Raw genomic sequence first — 26,305 nt, 5'->3', positions numbered from 1 at the left:
ATGCTTCTTCCATAGAAACTAGATTGATAGCGGAATATTTATTCCTTTGTCCTGTGGTATCTTGGACAACCAGGCCACAGCCCTGGAGGTCACTTCTAGGACATGTCCACTTCTGTCTCCCAGGATAGTCCTTGCCCTCAGGGACACAGAACACTCCTCACCTGATGGAGCTGCTTTCAGATGTCTGGCTGGATTTTGTGGGTTTGGGCCTAGGCCTGGTCACCAGTGGGTGGCCTGTTCTAAGCATGAAACTGCCATGTCTTCCTCCTCAGGAACTGTGTTAGTTTTCTTTTTTCTTTTTTTGGTATTAGTTTTCTATGCTCTGTAATAAATTATAACACATTTCATGGTTCAAAATGGTACGTATTTATTATCATATGGTTTCTGTAGTTTATCAGGGTTCTTTGCTTCAGGATTTTATCAGGCTGTAATATCAGTGTTGGCTCAGGCTGCAGTCTCATCAGAGGCTCAACTGAGGAAAGCCCCACTTCCAGCCTCCCTCAGTTTGTTGGCAGGAATCATCTCCTTGTAGTTGTAGGACTGGGATCTCTGTTTTCTTGCAGCTGTTGGCCAGGGGCTACCCACAATTTCTTGCCATGTGGCTCTCTCCTTCTTCCTGAAGCTTTCTTCTTCAAAGCCAGTAAGAGATTCTCTAGCTCAGAGAGAGTCATATAACATAATGCCATCACAGGAGTGACATCCATCACCTTTACCATGTTTTATTGAGTAAGTGCAAGTCACAGGCCCTGCCCCCACTGAAAGGGCTGGATTGCACAAAAGTGTGAACACCAGGAGGTGGGGATTGTTGTGGGGGTCATCGTAGAGTGTGTTTGCCACAGCAACCATGGTCTCCCCACCACCACCTCACTCCCCACCTCCAGTGCTGAGAAGCCCAGAAACTCCCTCTGGCATCTCTATAGGGCTTTGCTAGTGGATTTAATGCTGTTTTTCATAGGATTAGTGGCAAGGAGAGAGTTTCTGTGTGACTGTGCCTTCTGCCTTCAGCTCTTCCTCTGTGAGGCCATAGCTACACCATCACAGAGTGCTGACCTCAAGGCTGGGCAGCCAGCATCTGTCCTCAAGGGGTTCAGGGATTTTTCCCCCTTCCTCTCCCTTTCAGCCATTCTTCAGTGTAATAATCCTTTCATTTCAAATTGAGGAGCTAATTCCCAAAGGCAGGAGAACGCCTATTACTTGCTCACCTATTCCCCCAATATGCATTAGATTTGCTTTTCCAAGAAACCATAGGCTGAGATGTATCCATGGTTCATCTAAAAAATTTGTAGTGCCTATTTTTCTTGATCTTTTGTGCTCCTTTCAGTTCAGATGTAACTGAGTTAATTATTTGATGAAATGAACCAGAGCTTCCTTTCTTGTTATAGAACTTCTTGTTCCAGAACCAGAGATGGTACTTATTAGATTCTATGCTAAAGATTATTCCCTAGAATCGATCTGGGCTGTGAGTTGCTTACAGACCAACTTGTCTTCCTTTTGTTCATCCTGTGAATGTTGTACTTAATGGATACAGCACTGACTTATTTAAAATGATTATAGTTTTTTAGTCTGTTCATTTGAAATCTCAATGGATATTTCTAAATAACCTCATATAGCCTGTTTCCATGTAACAGAACAGCAGGATTTTAGATTTTAGAACCCCCTCTCCCTCATCCTGATTTTTGTTGTTTGAGACCTCACATGATACGTATGACAGTGTGTCTTGACCAAGTCTTCTTTTTCAAAAGTCTGGAATCATCTGCCTTAGTTCCTCTTAATACGTCTTTTGTTTGGGGAGGAAATGAGAACATGAGTCTAGTCTCTGACCAAGTATTAAGGCAAAAAGGTTAGGGTTCAGAATTGGTTTATTCTTTTGGGATTAGTTTGTTCCTGATTGAAATCAGTTTATTGTTTTACATTTTGAATGTATGCGCCACAGTACCCTACCCTTGGAAGGGTATGTTGGAAAGAAAAATAAAAATAAGCTATTGAAGTTTGCTTACCGAATCACAGTTGCACACCTGGGGAAAACCAAATCCTCTTTCATTTTTTTCACTTTTAAATTTAAGGTGAATCATACACAGATGGTTAATGGTAGCAGAAATTGCTTTTAATGCTATATAAGAATCTTAGAAATTTATTTAAAACGTTGCAGCAAATACACAGTTAGAAACTGGTGAGATGCATGTATCTCAGGAGTTCAGTGTGGAAGTGCCTGCTTTACGCATTTTCTGGACAGTCCTGCTCTCACAGGGGCTTCAGGGGCCCCTCTTTGGTAGAACAGCCTCATAAGTGGGCCAGGAGGGCTCTGCTGCCTCCTCCACCAGTGCAGATTAGCTGTGTACATGAGCCCTGGAAAAGGAGCTGGGAGCCTTGGTCTCTAATTCCCACTCCCCAATACCACCAGCCACCTAGAAGAGACAGCACGTTCTGCCAGCCTTTAGCTGCAGTACCACTCTTGTTGCCTTATGCCTGGCTGGGCCAAGGAATCCTCTTCAATTTCTGACACCCACGTGACTTCCACTCTAGCGTCATACAGGAGCCCTGCCTGTGAATGGCTGTGAAGTGGTGGAATTTCCTCCTGGTGACCACTTGCTGCTGGCGCTCCTGAATGGGTGCAGTTTTGAACTGTGCTGTATCACAGGGCTGTCTATGTGGTGGTGCTTTGGAAAGCAGCCCCTGTGTGCAGAGATGGCAGGGTGTGCTAGGAAGCCTCTCCTTTGACAGCAAGACTGCAGGCCTTCACCTCAGACAGCCGTTTACACTCACGCTGTCTTCCCAGAATTTCTTTTAGTTGCTCGGTAGTCTTTCTTTAATGCATCTTTAATTTCGATAGATTTTGCCAGATTGCCTTCTAAAGGGGTTGAACCCTTTTAAAGTCTTTTAAAAATTAATTTTTAATTTTTAATTTTCTAAGTGATATAGGAATATATCCTTTTCATTTAAAAATGAAAAAAAATTAGGGATTATGGCTAAATTCACTTTTGATCACCACCCCCACACCCATACCATCACCACCCATCCCCAGTTCCACATAAGCCTTCCCCATTCCCCAGGGGTACCTGCTATTATTGGTTTGGTGTGTGTCTTGCTTGTTCTTTTTCTGTGCCCTGGCAGATATAAACCAATGGGACATAGACATTACTGGAGTGAGAGTTTGTGTGTGTGTGTGTGTGTGTGTGTGTGTATAACATGTAAGCTGTATTGTACCAAACCCATCATTCTATAATGATGTGTTTTACTTGATGCTACATCTTAGAGGTCTTACTATGATGTGGATCTGTATATATTACTTGAGTAGTTTCCATAAACTATTTTTCATCAGTGCCTTTTTGGCGTTACTTTCGGGAAAGAATTTGGGGCTTCATTAAAGACCCAGTGATTCTTTTAAAAAAAAAAAAAAAATTATGCGTCTGGGCACAGTGGCTCACGTCTGTAATCCCAGCACTTTGGGAGGCCAAGGCAGGCGGATCACCTGAGATCAGGAGTTCCAGACCAGCCTGTCCAACATGGTGAAATCCCATCTCTACCAAAAATACAAAAAAATTAGCTGGGCGCAGTGGCGGGCGCCTGTAGTCCCAGCTACTTGGGAGGCTGAGGCAGGAGAATGGCGTGAACCCGGAAGGTGGAGCTTGCAGTGAGCCGAGATCACGCCACTGCACTCCAGCCTGGGCAACAGAGCGAGACTCCGTCTCAAAAAAAAAAAAAAAATTAGCCGGGTGTGGTAGTGGGTGCCTGTAATCCCAGCTATTCGGGAGGCTGAGGCAGGAGAATTGCTTGAACCCGGGAGGTAGGGGTTGCAGTGAGCCGAGATCGCATCATTGCACTCCAGCCTGGGTGACAAGAGTGAGACTGTCTCCAAATTATGCAAGATATTAATCTGTTTCTGTGTGTGCTTTTCTTTCTCTTCAGATCTCAGAAAACTGATCTTCACAATGAAGGCTACATCTTGGAATTAGATTGCTGTTCCTCCTTAGACCACCTGACAGACCAGAAACTCATCCCAGAGTTCATTAAGAAGGTGAGCGCTGCAGTCAGGGTACCATTGAAGAGGTTTGCGAGTGTTCCCCTGAGTGAACAGGCAGGTAGCTGGCTTAGGACAGATCAGCCACACTCAAGAGGCCATGCAAGAGCTGTGACCTAAACCTTTGGCAGCCCCACAGGGAAGCAGCCCCCTCCAGAGCTGACTCTGGAACAAGATGGCTAACCCCTCCTCCCCAGGCATGCAGGAGCCCGGGTCCTGTCTTTTCGAGCTGGAGTGGGGTTAACAGCTGACAGACCTGCAGGCCTGCGCCGGGACTCCTTTCAAACCCTCATGGTAATGTGACTTCCCAGATCCCACCTTCCTTTTATCTATGGGTCTTCATTGCCGCAAGCCCCCTTCCCTTCCTAGTGTGGAAGCATGCCAGAGTCCTGGGCCACCCACATTCGAACATACCAGGGAAAACTGCCTAGTTGCAGGGAATTCATATCTGCCCAGAAATATGTCTGGTTTTGAACCTTTCTTCATGCCATATGAGGTTTTGTGCCTAACTGTAGGGTCTACTTGAGTTTTAATACGACATTTACTACAGAAGGAATGTCCTAGCCCCAAACTGGGGCTGAGTTCACTGCTTGATGCTTATCTTGTTCTCTCTTACCCAGTGTTCCCTAGTAATCGACAATTCCCCACCCCATACAGGTGATTGTGATTTGAGATCCAATCAGCCAATTAGGGAATTTGTTAATAATTATTGTCAGCTGTCAGCGTTGGGCCAGAAATAGTACTAGATGTTGGGATACAGAGAATAAAACAGCCGAACTAGTGAACCATATGAGGTTTTGTGCCTAACTGTAAGGTCTACTTGAGTTTTAATACGACATTTACTACAGAAGGAATGTCCTAGCCCCAAACTGGGGCTGAGTTCACTGCTTGATGCTTATCTTGTTCTCTCTTACCCAGTGTTCCCTAGTAATCGACAATTCCCCACCCCATACAGGTGATTGTGATTTGAGGTCCAATCAGCCAATTAGGGAATTTGTTAATAATTATTGTCAGCTGTCAGCTTTGGGCCAGAAATAGTACTAGATGTTGGGATACAGAGAATAAAACAGCCGAACTAGTGAACCATATGAGGTTTTGTGCCTAACTGTAAGGTCTACTTGAGTTTTAATACGACATTTACTACAGAAGGAATGTCCTAGCCCCAAACTGGGGCTGAGTTCACTGCTTGATGCTTATCTTGTTCTCTCTTACCCAGTGTTCCCTAGTAATCGACAATTCCCCACCCCATACAGGTGATTGTGATTTGAGGTCCAATCAGCCAATTAGGGAATTTGTTAATAATTATTGTCAGCTGTCAGCTTTGGGCCAGGAATAGTACTAGATGTTGGGATACAGAGAATAAAACAGCCGAACTAGTGAACCATATGAGGTTTTGTGCCTAACTGTAGCGTCTACTTGAGTTTTAATACGATATTTACTATAGAAGGAATGTCCTAGCCCCAAACTGGGGCTGAGTTCACTGCTTGATGCTTATCTTGTTCTCTCTTACCCAGTGTTCCCTAGTAATCGACAATTCCCACCCCATACAGGTGATTGTGATTTGAGGTCCAATCAGCCAATTAGGGAATTTGTTAATAAATATTGTCAGCTGTCAGCTTTGGGCCAGGAATGTACTAGATGCTGGGATACAGAGAATAAAACAGCCGAACTAGTGAGTGTTACCAGCAGAAGTGGCCGGGGCTGAGGAGCAAGGGGATCCGGAAGGTACTTGGAGCTGAGATGGGAAGGATGACGGGGTGTCTTTGGGGATGCGGCTGTGCTCGGACAGGTTGGGAAGCCCTCCAAACAGGGAACAGTGTACATGAGGGCCTGAGGCAGGAGGGAGGGAGGGGAATCAAAAGAACGTCAGAGGGAGAGTGAGGGTCGGGAGAAGGGGCCAGAGACAGCTGGGACAGGGCTGTAAAGGCAGCGGGAAGCCGTTGAGAGGAATTTTGTATAACAGTGAAATGATGAGGTTGTCCCTTTAAAGGAGATTTGTTTCCTTGCTGCCACCCTCCCTTCAACATGTATTGAGTGTTCAGGCTCCAGGGACTCTGGGAGTAGCCGCTCATGTATGGGTCTATGGCCCATAGACCAGGAGCCAGATGATCTCTGAGGTCAGAATTTCTGGTAATTTTACTAGGATGACGGAGGCTCTTTCTACTCTGGTAGAATTCAGATTATTATTTAAGAAATGGAGGAGGGGGGAAGTAGCTTTTGTTCACATACGCATAAGCCTGAGAACACAAGTGTTTTAATAATGCATGTAGCTTTCTATAGAAATAGAGATATCTTTGTTTGGATTGCTGCAAATAATCAACTTGTATAGGGACATCCTAGAAGTGGAATTTACCCTATGATCCGAATACCAGGAAAAAATCATTTTAGAAATGGTTTTGTAATTAAGACTCAGATGCTTGGAATATTTGAGGGGTAAGTGAGTAAAAGAAAGGCATAAGGCTCTGCCCACTCTCAAATATGCTTTTTAAAAACATGTGATTTGAGGCTGGGCACAGTGGCTCAGCTGGTAATCCCAACACTTTGGGAGGCTGAGGCAAAAGGATTGCTTGAGCTCAGGAGTTTGAGATTAGACTGGGCGACATAGTGAGAGCTCCATCTCTGCCACAAAAAAAAAAAAAAAAAAAAAAGCTTTTTAAAAAGCCGAGCACAGTGGTGCTTGACTATAGTCCTAGCTACTCTAGAGGCTGAGGCAGGAGAATTGCTTGAGCCCAGGAGTTTGAGACCACAGTGAGCTATGATTGCACCACTGCACTCCAGCCTGGCTGACAGAGTGAGACCCAGTCTCTTAAAAGAAAGAAAACATATGAGTTGATATGAGTTGGTGACTTTGTCTTAACCAAATTAGGTCATTGCATGACTGACCCATTGCAGTGATCCTGTCTCAGTTCTTCAGGAAACAGCCCGATTTGCGAGCTACTGGGGTGTTGTATCTGTAGTACCCAAGTGGAGATGTACATCTGTCCAGTGGAAAATGCCCTCAAAGTTAGGGTTTTTATGCCCTGAAGGACATTAGCCAGTTTTTATCTTTTATGCCAGCATTCTTTTTTTTCCCACTGATTATAGATGTGTGTATGCACATGTGTATCTGATGATTCATTAGATAATTTATGAAGTAAATGACACCTGCTCATTCTGTGTTTGTATAAGTCCTTAACACTGTGTAGGTTCTTAGAAACTGACTTTTAGTGAAACAGCATACAGCAGGTCCTCAATTTCATTCAGTGTCATTTAGTTTTAACCTTGAGAAGAAAATTGGTTTCATTTGTCATTTTGCTCAAAGTCTCAGTTTCCAAGAACCTATTGACAACATTAAGTGAAGACTTATAGTATAAGAGTTCTGTTCTTAACATTTTGAAAATAATAGGCTTTAAAGCCCATCGTATCATCCTGCTCCTGTCATACACTTGGTTTTTAAATAAGAAGACAGACTGGACAGCTTGCACACCAGGGCAGCAGTGAGATTTCTGACCTGCAGTGTCTCCAGATGTCTATCCCAGAGTTCCATCTCTGCTCCTCTAAACAGAAATGTGGCTTATGGTCATTCCTGCCTTGGAGGAGCCAGGTGTGTTGAGGTTGCCCCACCATTTGCCCCCGCATTGTCTGTTAGTGGACAGGGCTGGACTTGGAAAGACCCAGCATTTCTCGCTGTCATTGCTGGCTGTGGCTTTAGTTTCTAGTCCAGTTGCCATGACAACAAGAAGTGGGACAAAATAATGGGACTGGGCCCCCTTCTCCCTGCTCCTCTTTTCTGTTGCTGGCCATAATTTCTAAAGAAAATACCACCTCTGTGTGCAAAGAGCAGAGGACAATTCCACGTACCTCTCCAACACCCATGGCTATTCCAACTGATGGCTGAATTTTACACGTGTAAATTTTTCTGTCATCACTCCAGGTAGAAGACCACAGGTGCTTCCCAGGAAGACGTATGCTAAAAACCATTTGTGGTTTTTTTTCACTGCAAATATTTAATGAATAGCTTTGGCCCTATTTATATATATGTAGTGGTGACACTTGTTAATTGCAGCTCAGTTAGGTCAAGATGAAGCTGTGTCATTGGCTGCCTCAGCTTGCAGTCATTTTTATCTGGGTCATTATTTTGTGTGAAATAATGGCTCCCGTTCCTATGACAAGTAGATTGATCTTAGGATGAGATGGTAATTAACTCGTTTTGTCATAGTACCATCATGCAGGACAGGTTCATATTCTTCTCTGCATATTAGAATTAAACTCAAAAGGATTAGATTTTTTCATAAGAACAATGCCCCAGTATTATTTTCCCACCAAATGTTTTAAATTAGCAGAACCTTTGGATAGAGGACACGGATAGAAGGAGGGAGAGATTTCATTATTTCTCACGATTAGGAAAAGTAAAGTCATTTGTGTCTGTGTCATGTAAAATTAGCTGAAGACGCCGTAATTTATGCCTCTCTCCATCATGACTTTTCAGAGTGTGAAGGGAGTTGTGTAAAGATGATGATGACTCCATTCCTTTTGGTGTGGTCTGCCAGTTTCTCTGAGTGCTCTAGCTGGTCAAATGAAATCTACGTTACTGCATTTTGTTTTCTCCTGTTGTGTCCTGCTGTGTTCCATCCTATTGGCCCTTTATGTAAGTTATTATGGACCACAGAACATTTAAAATGCAGAGCTATGGGCAGACTTGGAGAGACTTGTTTTCTAAGTCCTAGAGCCGAATGCTCAAGGGATGAAAAATTGAGAAGCTGTCAGAATTCCTTTGGGACAAGGGCTCAACCAGCCCATCAGGTGCACCTGGAGACTGTGTGGCTGGCAGGTCCGTGGGGGCCTCTGGAATTTCCCACTCTTCAGGGCTCCCAGAGGATTGTAAAGCAGGCAGAGTGACACAGAATGAACAGCCTATGTGTTCATCTTCAAATTGCTGTTCATTCATGAGAGCGTCTATGGGAAAGGTCTACAGTTTGGAGAGCACTTTGAAGTTTTCAGTCATTGTGCACATTTTCTGGCATGTACTTCTGGTCTCTCAAATGGAACTTTTGAGAGACCAGAATGGCAGTGGAGTCTCCCTTCTAGACACCAGGAAACTAAGCTCAAGGGTCAGAGGGCTTTGTCCAGGGGCTGGAACTGCTAAATGATGGAGCCTGGATTAGACCCTCCATAGGAGAGGCACGAGTGGGCAGCCAAGGGGCTTCAGAGTGGCCAGAAGGTTCTTTGGCTAGGTGGACTGGAGAGAGCTTCAGAGAGGTGTGGAACGAGGGCTCTGCAAAGTGAGGAACTGAGACTGGAGGAGGCTGAGAGGCGAGGTGGGCAGCTCTGTGCTGTTGCTGGCATGGACAGGAGCATGGGTTGAAGGCATAAGGCTGAGGAAGAGCCAAGTCCCGTTTGACTTGAGTGTGGGTTGGACAAAAGAGAAGGAAGGCTGTTCTGGGTGGGCTTCCTTTGATTATGTGGAGCAGAGCCTTAGTCTGGCGAGCTCTAGTGAGTCAGGCGGGTTTACTGTAAAGATGTAGGGCATGGCATGGAGTCCCAAGGAAGAAATACAGGAAACCAGGAGAAAAACAAAATATATATATATAAAATATATATATTTATAAAATATATATATTTTATATTTATATATTATATATTTATAATATATATTTAAATATATATATTTAAAATATATAATATATTTTATATATCATATATATTATATATTATATAATATATATTACATATATAATATATATAATATATATTTATATAATATATAATATATATTACATATATAATATATATGTAATATATATTATATATGTGTGTGTGTGTGTCTCTGTCTGTCTCTCATATGCTGCTGGCCCATGTTTGTGTATCTATGGTTTATTTAAATTTAAAATAAGATTTTACTCTGCAGAGGGAATCCTCCTCATGCGTTAGGCAAACCTTATGCTGAAGTGCTCATGTCTACTCTACCCTTAACCCTCATCTCATGCCTGTGAAGACTTATCCTCATTTGACAGATGAAGAAACTGAGACACAGAGAAGCTATGCAGTTTGCCCAGTGTTGTAACTGCGCATGGCAGGACTGAGATATGAACCCAGCCTGTTGGACCCAGGGACCGTGTTCTTGAGCACTTGGCCATGCTACCTCTCCTGTATAGCTTGTCCCTTTCTGGACAGAGGTGGAGGCTGTCAGAGCCAGAATGTGAGGTTGAGCATAGGAGGCAAATGGCCATAACGCGTGTTGGGTACATGGGGTCAGATGTTGGAGAGCCTTGAAGGCGTCCCCTCAGTGAAGGATGGGCTCCAGGCCTTTGCTGCCCAGGTTCTGCTGATGGAAATTGCCACGTCCTGCCTGTGGGAGAAAGCCATGCTCCCTGCCCTTGTCCAGACAAGACATGGGGGCCTTTGCCTTCAGCTCTGGGCTCTGTTCCCCAAGTTGACTCCCTTTTGTGATGGAGCTCCTGACCTCCCTGATCTCCTTAAGAACTAGGTTCATCTTGCACTGGCCCACTGAGCCTTTGCAATGAAGACTGTTGAGGGGCAGCTGGTCCCACTCAATGAGTGTACTGTCCTGGATTAAACCGAGTACATTGTCCTTCAGAAAACCGAATGATGCTACTCATGCCTCAACCTAAAGAAAGCACCTTGACAGATGGAAAAATCTCAATGGCTTCTTTTAATGAAACAGAATATCCCAAATCTCCGGGATGATGAAATTTTGCCTGTTATGTAAATGACTCATCATTTACTTTCTGGCTGATTGTTGAGTATTCAGAGTTTCATTTCTACAAGTGCGGTGCAGAGAGTCTAATTTTAATTAGGGTAAGATGCCGATTCAGAGTGAAATGAAAATTATGTTAAAAAGGCTCTCCTGTGCTTGCTGCACCAGAACCCACCCACAAACCAAGAGAATAGTGACATTTAAAAAAGATGAACCTGGGGAGGGGGGGTGTTGAGGGGAAGTAAAGGCAGAAAATGGAGTGTCATCCCAGCAATGAGTGTGTCTTCAGAGTGGAAGACAGTGAGCTGGTGGCTGGCGCAGGCCTTGCAGGGGGCAATGGGGTACCCTGCTCACTGTTGTGTCTTCAGGACTTAATACATAAGCATCGAGTTAATGGATACATTGAAAGAGAAAGAGGAATACTCACTAAACCTTCGTGTCTTTGAAGGAGAGAGAGGTGCCAAGGATGACACCTGGGTGACTCAGGTGTGAGATGGGGTCATCTGTAAGGACCAAGAACACAGCATGAGGAGCCCTGGGGGCAGAGAGGTGATGAGAATGGGGATGGTTGTATGAAGACTTGAGGGGTCAGGGGGACACTCAGGGAACATTCCAGAAGGCAGCTGTGGTTGTTGGGCTGGGACTTGCAAGAAAGCCAGCAACAGAGATGTGGGTGTCTGAGGTGTCAACCCTGAGAGCAGGCAAGAATGGTGGTAAGGATGGTCATCCAGTGGCACATGCCCATCTCAAGGGGCAGTTTCCACTGAGCCTCCACTCTGATGCCTGGTGGAAATATGGACCCAAAGTTGCAAGATCTGTTGTTTGTTTGGGCACCTGGCTGGCTTTGTTTTAGAGAAGTTAAGTTTATATTTTCTTGTGAGGTTTCTTGGTTTTTCAGCATAAGCAGACAGATCTATTAAAAAGACTGCAAGATCTAGACCAGTTTGTCTCACGCTATCTGTGGTGAAGGACCAGTTTTTTGCCAATTCATAACGGAGATATACTTTGGTAAAATCCAGAGAAAGAAAAATAGCGCTTTTCCAAGGTAGAGGGAGGAACAGAAGAGTGTGATGTTACAGAATCCAGGGGAAGAGCATGCTTTGAGAAGAGATGGAGAATAGTATCAAAAGCTGGGAGGAGGTCAAGTGGGAGGGGCCCACTGGGTTTGGCCACTGGATGCCACGGGTAAGTCTTGCAAGAGCAGTTGTCATAGTATAAAACAGGCAGAGGCCTTCCTGCCATGGGCTTAAGTAAATGTGTTTAGAAGGACAGAAGAGCAGTTTACTTTAGGAGATTTGAGATCCCCACCCCGTCTTTTTTTTTTTTTTTTGAAACACGGCTTCATTCCGTTGCCCAGGCTGGAGTACAGTGGCACAATAACAGCTCACTGAAGCCTCGACCTACCCAGGCTCAGATGGTCCTCCTGCCTCAGCCTCCCAAGTAGCTGGGATTACAGGCGCGAGCCACCATGGCCAGCTAATTTTGTTACAGACCGGGCTTCACCATGTGGTGTCAAACCAACAAGGTTTTACCAGGTTGGTCTTGAATTCCTGGGCTCAAGCGATCGGCCCCATTGGCTTTTCAAAGTGCTGGGATTCCAGGCATGAGCCACCATGCCTGGAAGATTTGAACATTTTTTTCAGCTGAAAGGTATTGGGAGAGAAGAGGTGATAAAAGATGGAGGCAGGTTCCAGGCGGGGCGAGGTGGGAGGGGCACGAGGTAATGGGCATCCCCTCCTTTGATGCTGGCAGGGGAGGGAGGAGGAAGGTTACAGGCTTAGATGTTCCTAATGGAGGAAAAAATGCAGGAGCTGCTGCCTGGAGGCCGCTGTTTTCTTATGAAGTTCCTCTCCCACCCTGGCCTCTCTTGATCCTCTGTCCTCTTGCTATTTTTATTAGCCTGTGATCTTCCTGTTCTGTCCAGAGAGGTTAGCTGAAGTTAATTTAAGCCGGAGGGAGGGAAGGGGTCGTACGCTTGTCTCAATCGCTCCCCAAAAAAGGAGATACATTCTTGTGCTTCATTTTCTCCCTCTGCGGGAATCTACTGTCCAGCATCAGTGGGTCAGGTTTCGTTCACATTTCTTTGAACAGATCTTTGCTGGTAGTGTTTGGGAATACTTTAGTAAGCCGGTCTAGGTAATGCCCTGGACACGTGAAACTTAGAGTCTAGCTGAGGGCACAGACACAGGGCAGATGGGCACATGAGGGTTGTAGGATCACAGATGGGTGAGCGCTGTCGAGTAGAACATGGCAAGGGGCCTGCCCCAGGCTGGCGGTGTTGGGGGAGTGCTCCATGAAGTGTACATACCAAGACCTGAGGGTCAACAGGGGAGGGAGGGTGGAGGTGGTGGGGACTCCTGGAGCAGCTCAGACAAAGCCAAGGTGGGAGGGAGTAAGTTTGGTTTGAGGAGCAGAAGGGAGTTCACTGTGTCTTGCCTGCAAATGACAGAGGGGCGAGTGAGGTGGAGTGAGGCTGGAGAGTGAGTCGGGTCCCCATACAGCCCTGCAGGCCAGGCTGAGGATGGGGCCCTTTATCCTAAGTGTAGTGCAAAGCTGCTGGAGGGCTTTCAGGAGCATCTGGAGAATGATTCCTACATGTATACTTTGGAAAGATCAGAATGGCTGCAGGTTAGTGACTGGCTTGTGGGTCAAGAGTGGGTGTGGTTAGGACCCTGTTGGAGTAACTCTTCATAGACAAGAGATCGTCACTTAGTTTAGGTGGAGCGTCTTGACGGCGATGTAGAGAGGTAGATCTAAGAAATATTGAGCCAGGCAGACCACCAGGGTTGCTTCTGGATGGGGTAACGAGGCACCGTGGAGAGGGAGAGGACAAGACTCGTTTGGCTCCTGCAGTTGGATTAATGGGCCCTTTGCTGAGATAAGGATGACTGCAGAATGAGCTGTGGCATCTGTGCTTCAGGAGCTCTGTGCAGAGATCTGGGCTGGAGACGCCTGCTGGCAGATGGTAACTGAAACCACGGTCATGGATGAAATCGCCCAGGAAGGAAGGGAGGGTGTGAAGGAAAAAGTCCTTAGGGCTGAGCCCAGGGGAATTCCAGCATTCAGAGAAAAGAAAAAGTAAGTAGCCAGAGAGGTCAGAGTGAAACTTGCTGAGTGTGGGGGATGGAGGCCAGGGGAAGAGGGCATTTCAGCGATGGAGGAGTTATCAGCCCTTTCCACTAACCCCTAACACTAATGTCAGAAACAGCCATTGCTGGAGTGGCCACGAAGTCACTGGCAACCTCCACAGAAGCATATTTTTGTGAGGCATGATCCAAAATGTTTTCGGGGTACAATTAAAAACCGCCGCCATTTATCCCATAGAGGTCTTGTGTGTTTTTGCCTTAGTCCTAGGATAGTTCTGAGGTTGTTTTTTTAAAATTTAAAATTTTAAGATGTTCTTTTTTTTTTCTCATGGGTTTGCTGAATTATCTTCATTGTTCTCCTTAATATAATTTTTTATTGAGCAATTGGTTTTAATATCTGACCAGGGAATTAGATCTTGCCCATGTAAAGCATTAAAATTTTATGTAATTTTTAGCATTTGGAGCACATATCATATGAAATAATAATAAAATGACTTATAGTTAAATCAGAAAGAAATAACAACTTGGGATCCCTAAAAAATGTGCACAGAATAGACAAGTGGCCTATTGTTAGCTCTGTGGACAGCCTGTGGCTGCTGTGAGGCCTGTACTCCTTTGTCGTCACTGCAGAGAAATTACCCCACATCCAAGGAAGCAAAACTATTCTAGAGCTAGTGCAGGAGGCAGATGACCAGAGGAGAAGCAGAAGGTAACCAAGGGGAGGTGGCAGCTGTGTGACCAGGAATGCTTTGTTCCAGGGAGAGACTGGGCCTGGGCATAACACTCTGTCATCTCAAGGTGACTTTCCAGCCACCCAGGGGATGTCTCCATTCCGCTTGTTGCTAGGAGGTTGATGGTATCAAGGCTGACATGACTTTGCCTGAGGCCTGGTGTTTTGGGTTGATTGTAGGCCAACCTGGGAGCTCCTGAAGGTGAGGGGTGAGCAGCTGCTTCTCCCGGACCTGGCTGTGGCCATGGGGCACCTGGATGTTACTTTGTCCCTACCCTATTGAGATGGGTCCCAAAGTAGACTGGCAGTGGATGAGCTGGGGCAGCCCACAGCTTCTGGCCCCTGTTGTCTCTGAACCATTCTTGCTCACAGCAGACAGTCATGTTTGTTTTTGGCCAAGAGTGAAGCCTAAAGGGCTGAAGATTTGGAGTTTCTGTTTTCCATCCAAGCCAATGGCTCTTGATTGCACCCTCCCTGGAATGCTGCTGGGTAAGAGTTTTCCTTCTCCAGTATGTTTCAGAGGCACACACATTGTAAGTAAGCCCTCTTGGAGAGTCATGATGCTTTTTTTTTTTTTTTTTTTTTTTTTTGAGACAGTCTTTCTCTGTCACCCAGGCTGGAGTGCAGTGGTGCGATCTCGGCTTACTGCAACCTCCACCTCCCGGGTTCAAGCCATTCTCCTGGCTCAGCCTCCCGAGTAGCTGGGATTACAGGCGCCCGCCACCACGCCCAGTTAATTTTTTTGTATTTTTAGTAGAGACGGGGTTTCACCATTTTGGGCAGGCTGGTCTCGAACTCCTGACCTCGAGATCCACCTGCCTCAGCCTCCCAAAGTGCTGGGATCATAGGCGTGAGCCACTGCACCCGGCCCATGATGCTTCTTAAAAGAGTCAAGGCTCTGAAGATGTCCCGGGTGCAAAACTTGCTTGCTTGGTTTAAATTGGCATTCTTCAAAATGACCTGAGAACTTTCTCCTGGCTTTTCCTCCTCTCCAAATACTGCTCTATTTTTCAAGGTGAGAGAAAGAAAGAAAAAAGAAAGAGAGAGAGAGGGAGAGAGACCGAGACCAAATACCTATCTATACCATAGCACATACTTCGGAAAATGTACCAAATCAATGATGAATCTATTGACCACCTACCAACCATGGAAAAATCACAGGTAGTCAGTGGGGTGGGCGGGGGTGTGGTCAGTTTCTTCTCTCTTTTCTATTTATTTTTAAGTTTTATTTTTATTGTACATATTTAAGGTTTACAGCATGCATAGTGAAATGGTTACTGTAGTTAAGCAAATTAATATATCTTGCATAGTTACCATTTTTGTGGTAAGAGCGCCTAAAATCTCTCAGCAAATTTCCAGTATACAATAAAATATTAACTGTAGTCCTCATGCTGTGCATTAGATCTCCAGACTTATTCATCCTGCATATCTTCAATTTCGTACCCTTTGACCTACATCTCCCCATTTCCTTTCTGCCCTAGTAACCAGTGTTTTATTGTTTCTATGTATTTGATGTTTTCTTTTTTTTTGATTCCACATATAAGTGAGATCATGCACTATTTTTCATTTCGTGTCTGCCTTATTTCACTTAGCATAATGTCCTCTAGGTTTATCCATGTTGTAAATGGCAAGATATTTTTTAAGGCTGAATAATATTCCATTACACACACACACATATACCTCTTACAATTTTTCATCCATTCATCTGTTGACAGGTTTTCTTCTCTCTCTCTCTTTTTTTTTTTTTTTTTTGAGACAGAATTTCACTCTTGTTGCCCAGGCTGGAGTGCAATGGTGAAATCTCAGTTCACTGCAACCTCTGCCTCCCAGGTTCAAGCGATTCTCCTGCCTCAGCCTCCCAAGTAGCTGGGATTACAGGCACCTGCCACCACGCCCAGCTAATCTATTTTTGTATTTTTAGTGGAAACAGGATTTCGCCATGTTGGCCAGGCTGGTCTCAAACTCCTGACCTCAGGTGATCCGCCCACCTCAGCTTCCCGAAGTGCTGGGATTACAGGTGTGAGCCACTGCACTCAGTCCTCTTTTTAAAATGAGTACTAATCCTGGCTGCTTACAAAAGTACAAAATTGCCATAGATTCAAATGAATCTAGTACTTTATTGCATTTTCTTGGTTCCATTAAAACAAATCTTCCTGTCCCAAACATTTGGTGTAACTGTGTGTTTTCTAATCCTCAATGAAACCTCTAATGGAGGGAAAGATTTGGAGCAGAGCAATTAAAAACTCCCTCCTCTCTTTTTTCACTATAGAAAGACGTGCTCGGCACTTCTGCCATTCTTGTAGTATCTTTAATAACAGATATAGCAATCTTCTAACACCTAGCAAAAACTAGGTCAATTGGATTTGTTGACAGTGTGGAATTGTAGATAGAATTTGCTGTGCTGTCTGGATCAGCCCCGGGTAATCTGACCACTTTCTCTCAAGAGGTGCACTAGCTGAGCTAGGATCACGCTGCTGCACTCCAGCCTGGGTGACAGAGAAAAATCCTGTTTCTAAAAAAAATTTTTTTTAATTCTAAAAATTTAAAAAAAGATGCACTGGTTTCTCCCTTTCCTTTCTGCTTTCTCATATTTCTCCTGACTCCTGGACTTTTTCTGCCATAGCTGTTAATCAGATCTTCAAATATCAGTCTTTCCAGGTTTGATGTTTCTTTCTTTTATCTCTCCCCTGAGGTCTCTGATCAAAAATGGCATTTTATTCCTTAGCAACTCTGTCTTATAAAGTGAACCATCTATGTATATTTTAAATCTAATAGTCATGTTAAGTAAAAACAAGAGTGAAATTAACTTTAGTAATAAGTCTTATTTAACCCAATATATCCAAAATAGTACCTTTTCAACACATAATGAGATATTTTACTTTTTAAAAAATTTTTTACAAGTTTTTACAGGTTTCTTTCAAGGCTTCAAGTGACATCAGATTTTCACACTTATAATCCCAGCATTTTGGGAGGCCAAAGTCTTGAAAATCTGATGTGACTTAAATCACATCTCAATTTGGATGCTAACTTTTCAATAATTGAAGCGAAATATTCTACTAAGTAAAGTTGTACTTAACAGAAAAATATTTCATATTGCTTTCATTTTAAAATTAAAATTAGAGGCAGGAGGATTGCTTAAGGCCAGGAGTTTGAGACCATTCTGGGCAACATAGCAAGACCCTGTCTCTACAAAAATAAAAATAAAATTAGCTGAGCATGGTGGTGCATGTCTGTAATCCCAGCCACTCAGGAGGCTGAGGGGGGTGGATCTCTTGATTCCAGGAGTTCAAAGTTACAGTGAGCTATGATCACACCACTGCACTCCAGCCTGGGCAACAGAGTGATACCCTGTCTCTTTAAAAAAAAAAAAAAAAATTCAGCTCCTTGGTCTCATGAGTCGTATTTTAAGTGCTTGATAACCACATGTGGCATATGGCTACTATCTTGGACAGCATATTTTAGTAGAATTCATTTATTTAAACAATTTTCAGTTTTTCATAATTTCTAAGTTGATACAAAGCATTTGTGATTGAGTCTTCTCAGTCATAAGGGGAGGCAGAGCACAGAGCAATATAAGGCATATATGCCAAGATCTAAAAGACAATCTCCTATTTTTCCCATGAAAAACATTTAAAAAGTTTGGGGCCAACTTTGGCATATAACATTTGAGGAATATATTTGAAATAATTTCTGCTTATAATATTAATTTAATTACACATGCATATTTTAAATTATATAAATTGTATAAACTTGGAAATGGTGCTTTTCCCGTGTTTATATCTCATGGAACAATTTTATTTCTGTACTATTTTTTTCATGTATTATTGCACTTGGTTGCCTTTATCATCACCAGCATGATTTTCAGGGCCATCTAACACAGTTTCAAGCTCATCCTATTTACTTTCTTCCAAATTGTTTGGGATTCAGCACTTTAAAAATTCATAAATGATGCTATCTCTGGAAATTCTGTCCTGAGTCATAAGTGCTCAGTCACATAACATTAGGAGAGTTGATTTTTCTTGTCCAGCTCATCTGTCAATAAGAAATCTCCATAATGGAAACACTTCACATTGCTCTTAAAAAAATAGAAAACACCTCTTTTTATTGAAGATAACATCAATACAGGAGAGTGCATAAATCATAAGTGTACAGCTCAATGAGTTAGCACAAAATGAACACACCTGAGTAACCAACACTCAAGAAATATTAATAGAGCAGGAGCAACAGCCTGAACCCTTCCTGTAGCCACGCCCACAATTCCCCACTCCCCTTCCGAGGGAAGCCTCTCTAACTTCTAACACCAAAGGGTGGCTTCGCCTGTTTGTATAAATGGTGTCTTTTGCTCAGCACTGTGTCTGTGAGATTCATTTATGTCACAGTGGTTCATTGGTGTTCATTTGTGTGTAGAATTCCTGCATTGCTTTGTTTTTTGTTTGTTTGTTTTTAAGGGACAGGGTCTCACTGTGTTGCCCAAGCTAGAGTGCAGTGGTGCAGTCATAGCTCACTACAGCTTCAAACCCTGAGCTCAAGCCATCCTCCCTGCTCAGCCTCCCAAGCAGCTAGGATTATGGGTGTGCACCACCACACCCAGCTAATTTTTTAAAGATTTTTTTTATAGAGATGGGGTCATGCTATGTTACCCAGGCTGGTCTCAAATGCCTTTTCTGGCCTCAAGTGATCCTCCCATCCCGGCCTCCCAAAGTACTGGGATTACAGGTATGAGCCACGATGCCCAGCCCTGCATTGCTTTTTTTAAAGCCATCTTTAAGAAGATTGCCTACTATAGCACCCCAAATTGTTTTCCATGTTGTAGGAATTATTTTAAATTTTTCTTAGATTTATTTTCCTCCTTAAAAAAAAGTCTGGCCAGGTGCGGTGGCTCACACCTGTAATCCCAGCACTTTGGGAGACTGAGGCAGGCAGATTACGAGGTCAGGAGATCGAGATGATCCTGGCTAACACGGTGAAACCCCGTCTATACTAAAAATACAAAAAAATTAGCCGGGTATGGTGGCGGGCACCTGTAGTCCCACCTACTTGGGAGGCTGAGGCAGGAGAATGGAGTGAACCCAGGAGGTGGAGCTGGCAGTAAGCCAAGACCGCGCCACTGCACTACAGCCTGGGTGAGAAAGCAAGACTCCATCTGAAAAAAAAAAAAAATTAAAAAAAAAAGTCCATCAGCTTATTTCAATAAATGTCCCAAAGTAGCTTTGAATATGTTTTCCCCAATAAGCATCTTGCTGTTCAAAATAAAGTAACTGAGAGAGTCCTTATATTGTGAGAGATCTTGAACGTATGTAAATGTCAGAGCAATTCCCTCATTTTTGAGAAATAACATTTTAGGGGGTAAAATCCAGGAGATCACTAGGTTATATCCAGGCTGTATAGTGTATGAGTGTTTATAAGTGGTGTATTTCACTTTCTGGCTTATGTGCATTGGAGTTTTATGCTGTAGTTAGTGAATATTGGTCCCACTCTTGGCAGTGAACATAATGTCTATGGTGCATCTATCCCTAGATATCTGCTTGGCTGATTCCTTCACCTCCTTCAAATCTTCGTTCCAGGTTACCTCAGTGCACCTACCTTCCCACCCATCTTTAAAAGAGCAGCTTGCCTCCTGCCACTCCCTACCCTAGTATTTTGGACTCCCTTTGTCTCCTCTATTTTCCTTTTACCTAAAGTTCTTGCCACCTCTTAAGACACGTTACTGTTTTTACTTATTGTGTGTATTGTTTCTTGTCTTTTTTTGTTTGTTTGTTTGATGCTGAGCTCAGAATAGGTCATTTAGCATGTGCTCAGTGAATGTTTATAGAATGAAAGAGCAAGAGCCTGTGTGTTTCCAAGGCTTGCAGGGCCTCAGAATTGTATGGGAACAGATGCTTTGAACAGTGATGCAATGAAGATAAAGTACAGAGGGTTAGGAGACTCACACGTTTTCTTTTTTTGCAACTCCAAGTAGCTTTTTTCAGTATTTGGCATGGTTGGGACTTGTTGAAAAACCCTCCCTGGAAGTGACTTGTGAGGGTTGGATATCACCTGTTAATGCTTCATACGTCCCAGCAGACTCATTTACAAATATGGAATTTGCTGTTATCACCAGGAAAATTTCCAGACTTTTATTTATTTTATATATATATATATGTGTGTGTGTGTGTGTGTACATATATACACATATAACTTTTATGTATGTATAAGTAATATATACTTTTATATATATGTAATATATACTTTTATATATATGTAATATATATTTATATATGTAAACTTTTTATGAGCTGGAACATGTTTTGAGTGTCAATTATGCACCGTCAGTGAACACATGGGGCAGCTGACTGGTTTACAGCACAGGTTGAACTTTCCCATCTGTGTGTTCAGAAGTGCTGAACATCCCCCCTCGGTGACACCTCCTGTCTGGGATCCAGCACAGATAATGAGTGTGGGAATTTGAACTAACCTCATGGCATGTGAGGGTGGGGTGTCTTGTCTGAGAAATGGAGTGTATCCTGGCAGGCAGTTAGGCTGCCTGCTGTATCTTCCCCCGACACTGGAAGGTTTCATTTTAATTGCTTGTGATTATGTAAAATCTTTTCTGAGGGTTTTGAGAATCAGTGTGACAGAATTACAGCCCACATAAGGTTTTCCCCTTTTCTGCCTTTGGGAGAATTCCCACTCAAAGAGCCAGGTCCCATTAGGATTGGAGTCAGCAGGGCTGAAGATGGCTAGAGGACACTGCGGGGAGGGAGAAAGCACTTGGAGATGAGATACACAGTTATTGAAACTGACTTGCCTCCTCAAGAAATCTGGAACTTTAAACCCAATTCCAGAATTCTCTCCTGATTCCAGTGAAAGAAACCTACTATCTAATAACTTAGGCAGCCATTTAGGTGGGCTGTTTCACTTTCTGAAATTCTTAGCTTTCTTCCCCGTAAAAAAAAAAAAAACCTTTGCACTAGAATGATAATCTCTAGGATTGCCTGTGGCTCTGATATTCTGTGAGTCTATGGTCAATCCAGCTTTTAAATGACTTCCCCTTCATTATCAAAGAGCCTTATTTGATTAGTTCAGGTTTATGATAGTGGTGTGCTGCGTTTCGGTGCCATATACCCTCATTTTGTGAATTTTTCTGGGTATGTCTTAGTATTCCCTCTGCTCTTCATCCAGTATGGCAGTGTTTGCTGATTGATTGGTAACTATTTTTGTCCTCCTACTTAACTAACAACTGTAATTGGAGCTCAATATAAGGGCTATTATTTTTACAAAGTTTGTTTTCCTTTTAAGGTTAAAAATCAACATTGCCTTCTGACACTCCAGTGGAAAAAATCTGTTGTGAGAAAAATCTAAACTTTAAATGATTCATTTGTGGGATCACTTTTGACTTCTTATGTGTTTAAAAGAATGAGAAAAAGGGCATATTACCATTATAGGGGTGGTACTGTATTCTATACAAGTAACCCAGGATATGTAAGTTGGACAAAAGAGTCAAGTATTTTAATAATTCATTATTATAAATTTAGCATATGAAATAATGAGAAAATAGAATTAAACTGAAGTTTCCCATCTAATTAATTACTTCCCAATCTACGTCTTCATTCTGTTAGCCTGATAGCAGCATTCCTAGTTTTGAAAAGGTAGCTGGGGGGCGATTCGTAGTGTAGATGTTAGGGATGAGGGTGATGGAGGTGTTATTCATTGGGGTACCAGTGATGGTCTTGGTAAAGGTGATAGTGGTGGTGTTGATGGGGTGGTAGGGATGTTATTGGGCAAAAGCAAAAGCAGTCAAAGGAGCTGTTAGAAAGATTCTTCAGAGAGAAAAAGGTTGTCATATGGAGGGTACAGGGAGTAGAAATTAGATGGAAAACACCTGAAGAGATGGAAAAATTTTAAAAGAAAATGTTTAAATATATTCCTGGTGGAAATAAAGTTAGTTTTTTGATGAACTATTCATCATTCAGTTGGTGTAGAAATTTTGTTTCCAGTGACTTCCCAGTTTGAATGAGATGCAGTGTCTACTCTGACTAACTTCTAAGACACTCCCCAGAGGGCAATGACAGCTTCTCGTTATGATGCCTTAAGAATAACACAGATGGATATATTTTTTAAGTTTCAAGCACAGGAGTCTCTGTGACCCTTTCTGACTCTGATGGGGCCTGGGAATGTGGGCATCATTCTTTATTGCTTTTGAATAGTAAAGCATCATCATTAATTCATGCTCTGTACATTTGTAACTTGTGATAAACAAGAACTAAGCCTAAGTTTGCCTACAGGTTTGCTAAACCAATTAATAATGTAAGCCACGCTGCAGGGGCAGTGTTTATTTACCTCAAGGGTACCTGCTTGTTCCAGCAGTTTGGATGCACCATCACAAACTGAGAGGCTAATTACAAATTGCTCTTACCTCTTTATTAAAGCAGATCTCTGAAGGCTCACTCCTTCGAGGCTTTTGTGTTATCCTTGTTTACATTTCTGTATATTTGAGTGTGCTGCTAACTGCATCTTTTATAAAGGATTTAGATTTTACACTTTACAAAATCATTGCAGTCTGGTATTTCCTATGGGTATGGATTAGTGACGATCACTGTATTTTAAAAGATGTCTATTGCTGTGTAACAAACCACCCCAAAACATTGGCTTTAAACAATAGCATTTATTTATTTTGCTCACAAATCTGCAACTTGGGCAGTACTTGGCAGAGGCAGCTAATCTCCATTTCACATGGTATCAACTGGGCTGTTTGGTGGTAGCTGGGGGATCTACTTTCAAGATGGCACACTCATATGGCTGGCAAGTTGGTGTTGGCTATAGGCCTCTCCACAGACTGCTTAAGGCTTCCTCAAAACATGGCAGCTAGGTTCTAAGAGCAAGCGTCCCAAGAGAAGAAGGTGGAAGTTCATGGAATTCTGATGATTATACCTTGGAGGTCACGTAAGGGTCCTTTTCACCTACTCATTGGTTGAGGCTGTCATAAGGACCCATAGTGGTTGAAGTACAGGGGACATGGGTTCCAGCTCTTGATGGAGGAGTGACAAGGTTCCAGCAGACCATGTGGAATGAGAGATATTGTTGTGGCCATCTTTGGAAAATACAGTCTGCCACATACATGAATTCTGACATGCTTATGTTCATTTCTGGTTCATTCTACTAGGAGAGAACTTTGAGAATACGTAACAAATAAAAATGAAGGCGAGAAGTGGAAATAAATTCAGTATTGAATATAAGGGTTATTGGACATTGAAGATAATCTTTAAATGTATAATTCTCAGTAGTTGTTAATGCAAAGCTGTTCCTTCCCTCCCCCCAAAAAAAACCCATCTCCTATTTGTTACTCAAAGGGATCACATATCTTCATGTGCTCTGAAACTCTCTCAAATCATTTCCATCTTCCAGAAAAACCATCCCAGGGTTCTCCAGGGTATTTATAAAAGAACAATAAAACATTCATTTTTTTAGCACACTGTAATGAAAACCATCCCCAAGTACTTAGTTTAACTGCCTTGTTTACCATGGGAGTTTCAAATGTCATTAGGACCCTGTTATATTTTTGTTGGTCTGGAGTCGTGGGAATCACAAAGTATTTTTTAACCAAGGGTTAAAACTAGGATAGCAATGCCCAATGGCACCATCTCAACATTTTGTTAAAGTGTGTTTCATTAATGCTTTGGAAGCCTATGTAAATCAGAGGATGGTGGGGGGAAAAAAAAGGTCACGAATACTGGATGTTAAAGCAGTGTGGTGTGAAGAGAAACATCTGCTCCTGGTTAAATTCTGTAAACTTACGTCTTTTGACTCACTCATTTAACTGTGGTGCTGAGATTTGAGTTCAATGAAGACTCTAAAGCTGGTTTTCCAGAATGTTCCAGGGAGTCTTAATGAACCCTTGAGTTCTTAACCCCAAGCTTGTAATTCCAAGGTCACTGATATTACCAAAGTATAAAACTAGGGTTGTCAACCTCAGCAACTCCAAAAAACTGTCTTTTTGTTTTTGGGGACCTACATTGCCTCATCTTAGTGCCTTTGTGAAACAAGGCCCATGGGTATGCCTGATTATGAGGCATTTTTTACCTTGATAAGAAGTAGTGATATTAACAAATTGCTTATTGCTACTTCTTTTTCCTGAGGGGAAGATTGACTTGGTTTCTTAAGAGATGGACTGAAAACCCAAGAACTGCACATTTTAACAGCAATGCTTTCTTGAGACATGTCTCTGGACCTGCAACCCCCTTAATGTCTCTAGGCCTCAGTTTTCTTCACTATTAAGATGACAGGAGTAGCAAATGATGTGCAAGTTTTCTGAATCTCAAATGAATATATTTTTAAAACATTATTGGTCCCAGATGGATATTTCCTGAAATTGTAGACTCATAGATGTTTCCACTTGGGGGTAACCTCAGATACTGCAAATTTAATCTCATACCTATTCATTCCTTTAATAAATGCCCAAGGAATACTTACTGTGTACCAGGAACAGTTCCAGATGCTGAGGACAAAGCAGGAGGCAAAAGAGACAAACTGCCTGTCCTCATAGAGCTCTCATCCAGCTAGGAAAACCAGTTGTAGGGAGATGGAGGGGGGAACAGCACCCCAAACAGAGGGATCTGCAAAGTGCTGAGGCCCCCTGATGGGAACAAATCTTGGGGTAGGGGGGAAACAATGACAAAGACTTGTGAAGGTGTCAGGAGTTTGGGATGTGGCCTGAGAGGCGGGCAAGACCCATTTGAGGGGCAGGGCAAGGGTTGGGAATCTTATTCTAAATGGGACATCGTTGGAGAGTTAAAACGAGCAGCCTTAACTGGCTCACATCTTTCAGATACCAGCCTGGCTGCTGTGAGGGCTATATACAGGCCAGCATGCAGGAAGAAAACCAGCAGAAAGGTGGTGGTGAGGCCAGGGAAGAGCATCTCCAGGAGGAGGGAATGCATGAACTACCAGAGAGGATGGGGTGGTGAGGGCTAAAAAGCCTGTGGGATTTGGCATCATGGAGGTGACAGGAGGGCTGTGGGGAGCTGCCCGTGAGGAGGCAGTACAGAAGCTAGAGAGTGAGTGGAGGTGGAGTCGGTGAGGCAGGGGTGGGTGGACGAGGCTTACTTTCTTCTATTGTTGGTTGGATTCTTTCCTCTTTTTTCTTCTTTTAAAAAAAGATAACTTGAATTTAGTTGTATGCTGAGTGGAAGGAGCCAGTAGAGAGAGAGAGAGAGAGAGAGAAAAATTGAGGATATAGAAGATAGAAGTGGTCCTAAGTAGAGCTGGGTCTTCCAGGGTGCCAGAAAACATGAGCTCCATGGCCTGGGTTTTGCCTTAACCGGGTCCCACTGACGCTGGGGACAAAGAGTGGAGGGCCAGAAGAGGACATGGGGATGGGCTTCTCAGCTTCTGACCTCGATTTTGTCTTTAAGTCATCTCTGGAGGTGGTGGGAAAGTGGGGAGAGGGTGGGGCCCAGCAGAGGGGAGAAAGCCCTGGGGAAGCACAAGACAGCTGATCAGGGAGGAAGGGAGCCACTGCAGGGTGGCCGTGTGGCCTCAGCCTTGGCGGGAGACCTTGAGCCCTCCTGCTTGTGGCCCTGGGTGGACTGGATGGATGCGACATTTGTGGGATGTGTCAGACAGAGAAAGCCAAGGATATAATAGCAGGAGAGTGATGATGGAAGCAGTGGGTCATGTGATGGACAGGGAAGGAGGAGAAGGAACACTCATCTGTGTGCCTCTTAAAGCAGCTTTCTGGGTCTTCACTGCTGGTCACATTGAACCAGATGACCATATGTCCCAGCTTGTTCAGACAA

The 26,305-nt window shown here is 43.4% G+C and overlaps 1 protein-coding gene across 3 annotated transcripts in view; it reads left to right on the top strand.

Annotated features, from left to right (window-relative positions):
- The window catches only part of RFTN1 (raftlin, lipid raft linker 1), a 200,507-nt gene that overhangs the window by 103,030 nt on the left and 71,172 nt on the right, over positions 1-26,305 (top strand). For all 3 annotated transcript variants that reach the window (XR_010155125.1, XM_516313.7, XM_009444986.4), the window contains exon 4: positions 3,907-4,015. Coding sequence is in view for 2 of the 3 variants with exons in the window: in XM_516313.7 (XP_516313.3) it covers positions 3,907-4,015 (109 nt within the window). In the remaining variant the exon portion in view is untranslated. The remainder of the gene's footprint in view (positions 1-3,906; positions 4,016-26,305) is intronic.

The sequence above is a fragment of the Pan troglodytes genome, chromosome 2 (genome assembly GCF_028858775.2).
Source record: "Pan troglodytes isolate AG18354 chromosome 2, NHGRI_mPanTro3-v2.0_pri, whole genome shotgun sequence".
In the NCBI taxonomy this organism is placed as follows: domain Eukaryota; kingdom Metazoa; phylum Chordata; class Mammalia; order Primates; family Hominidae; genus Pan; species Pan troglodytes.
The sequence above is the reverse complement of the archived record's forward strand: the minus strand, read 5'-3'. Positions and strand labels throughout refer to the sequence as shown.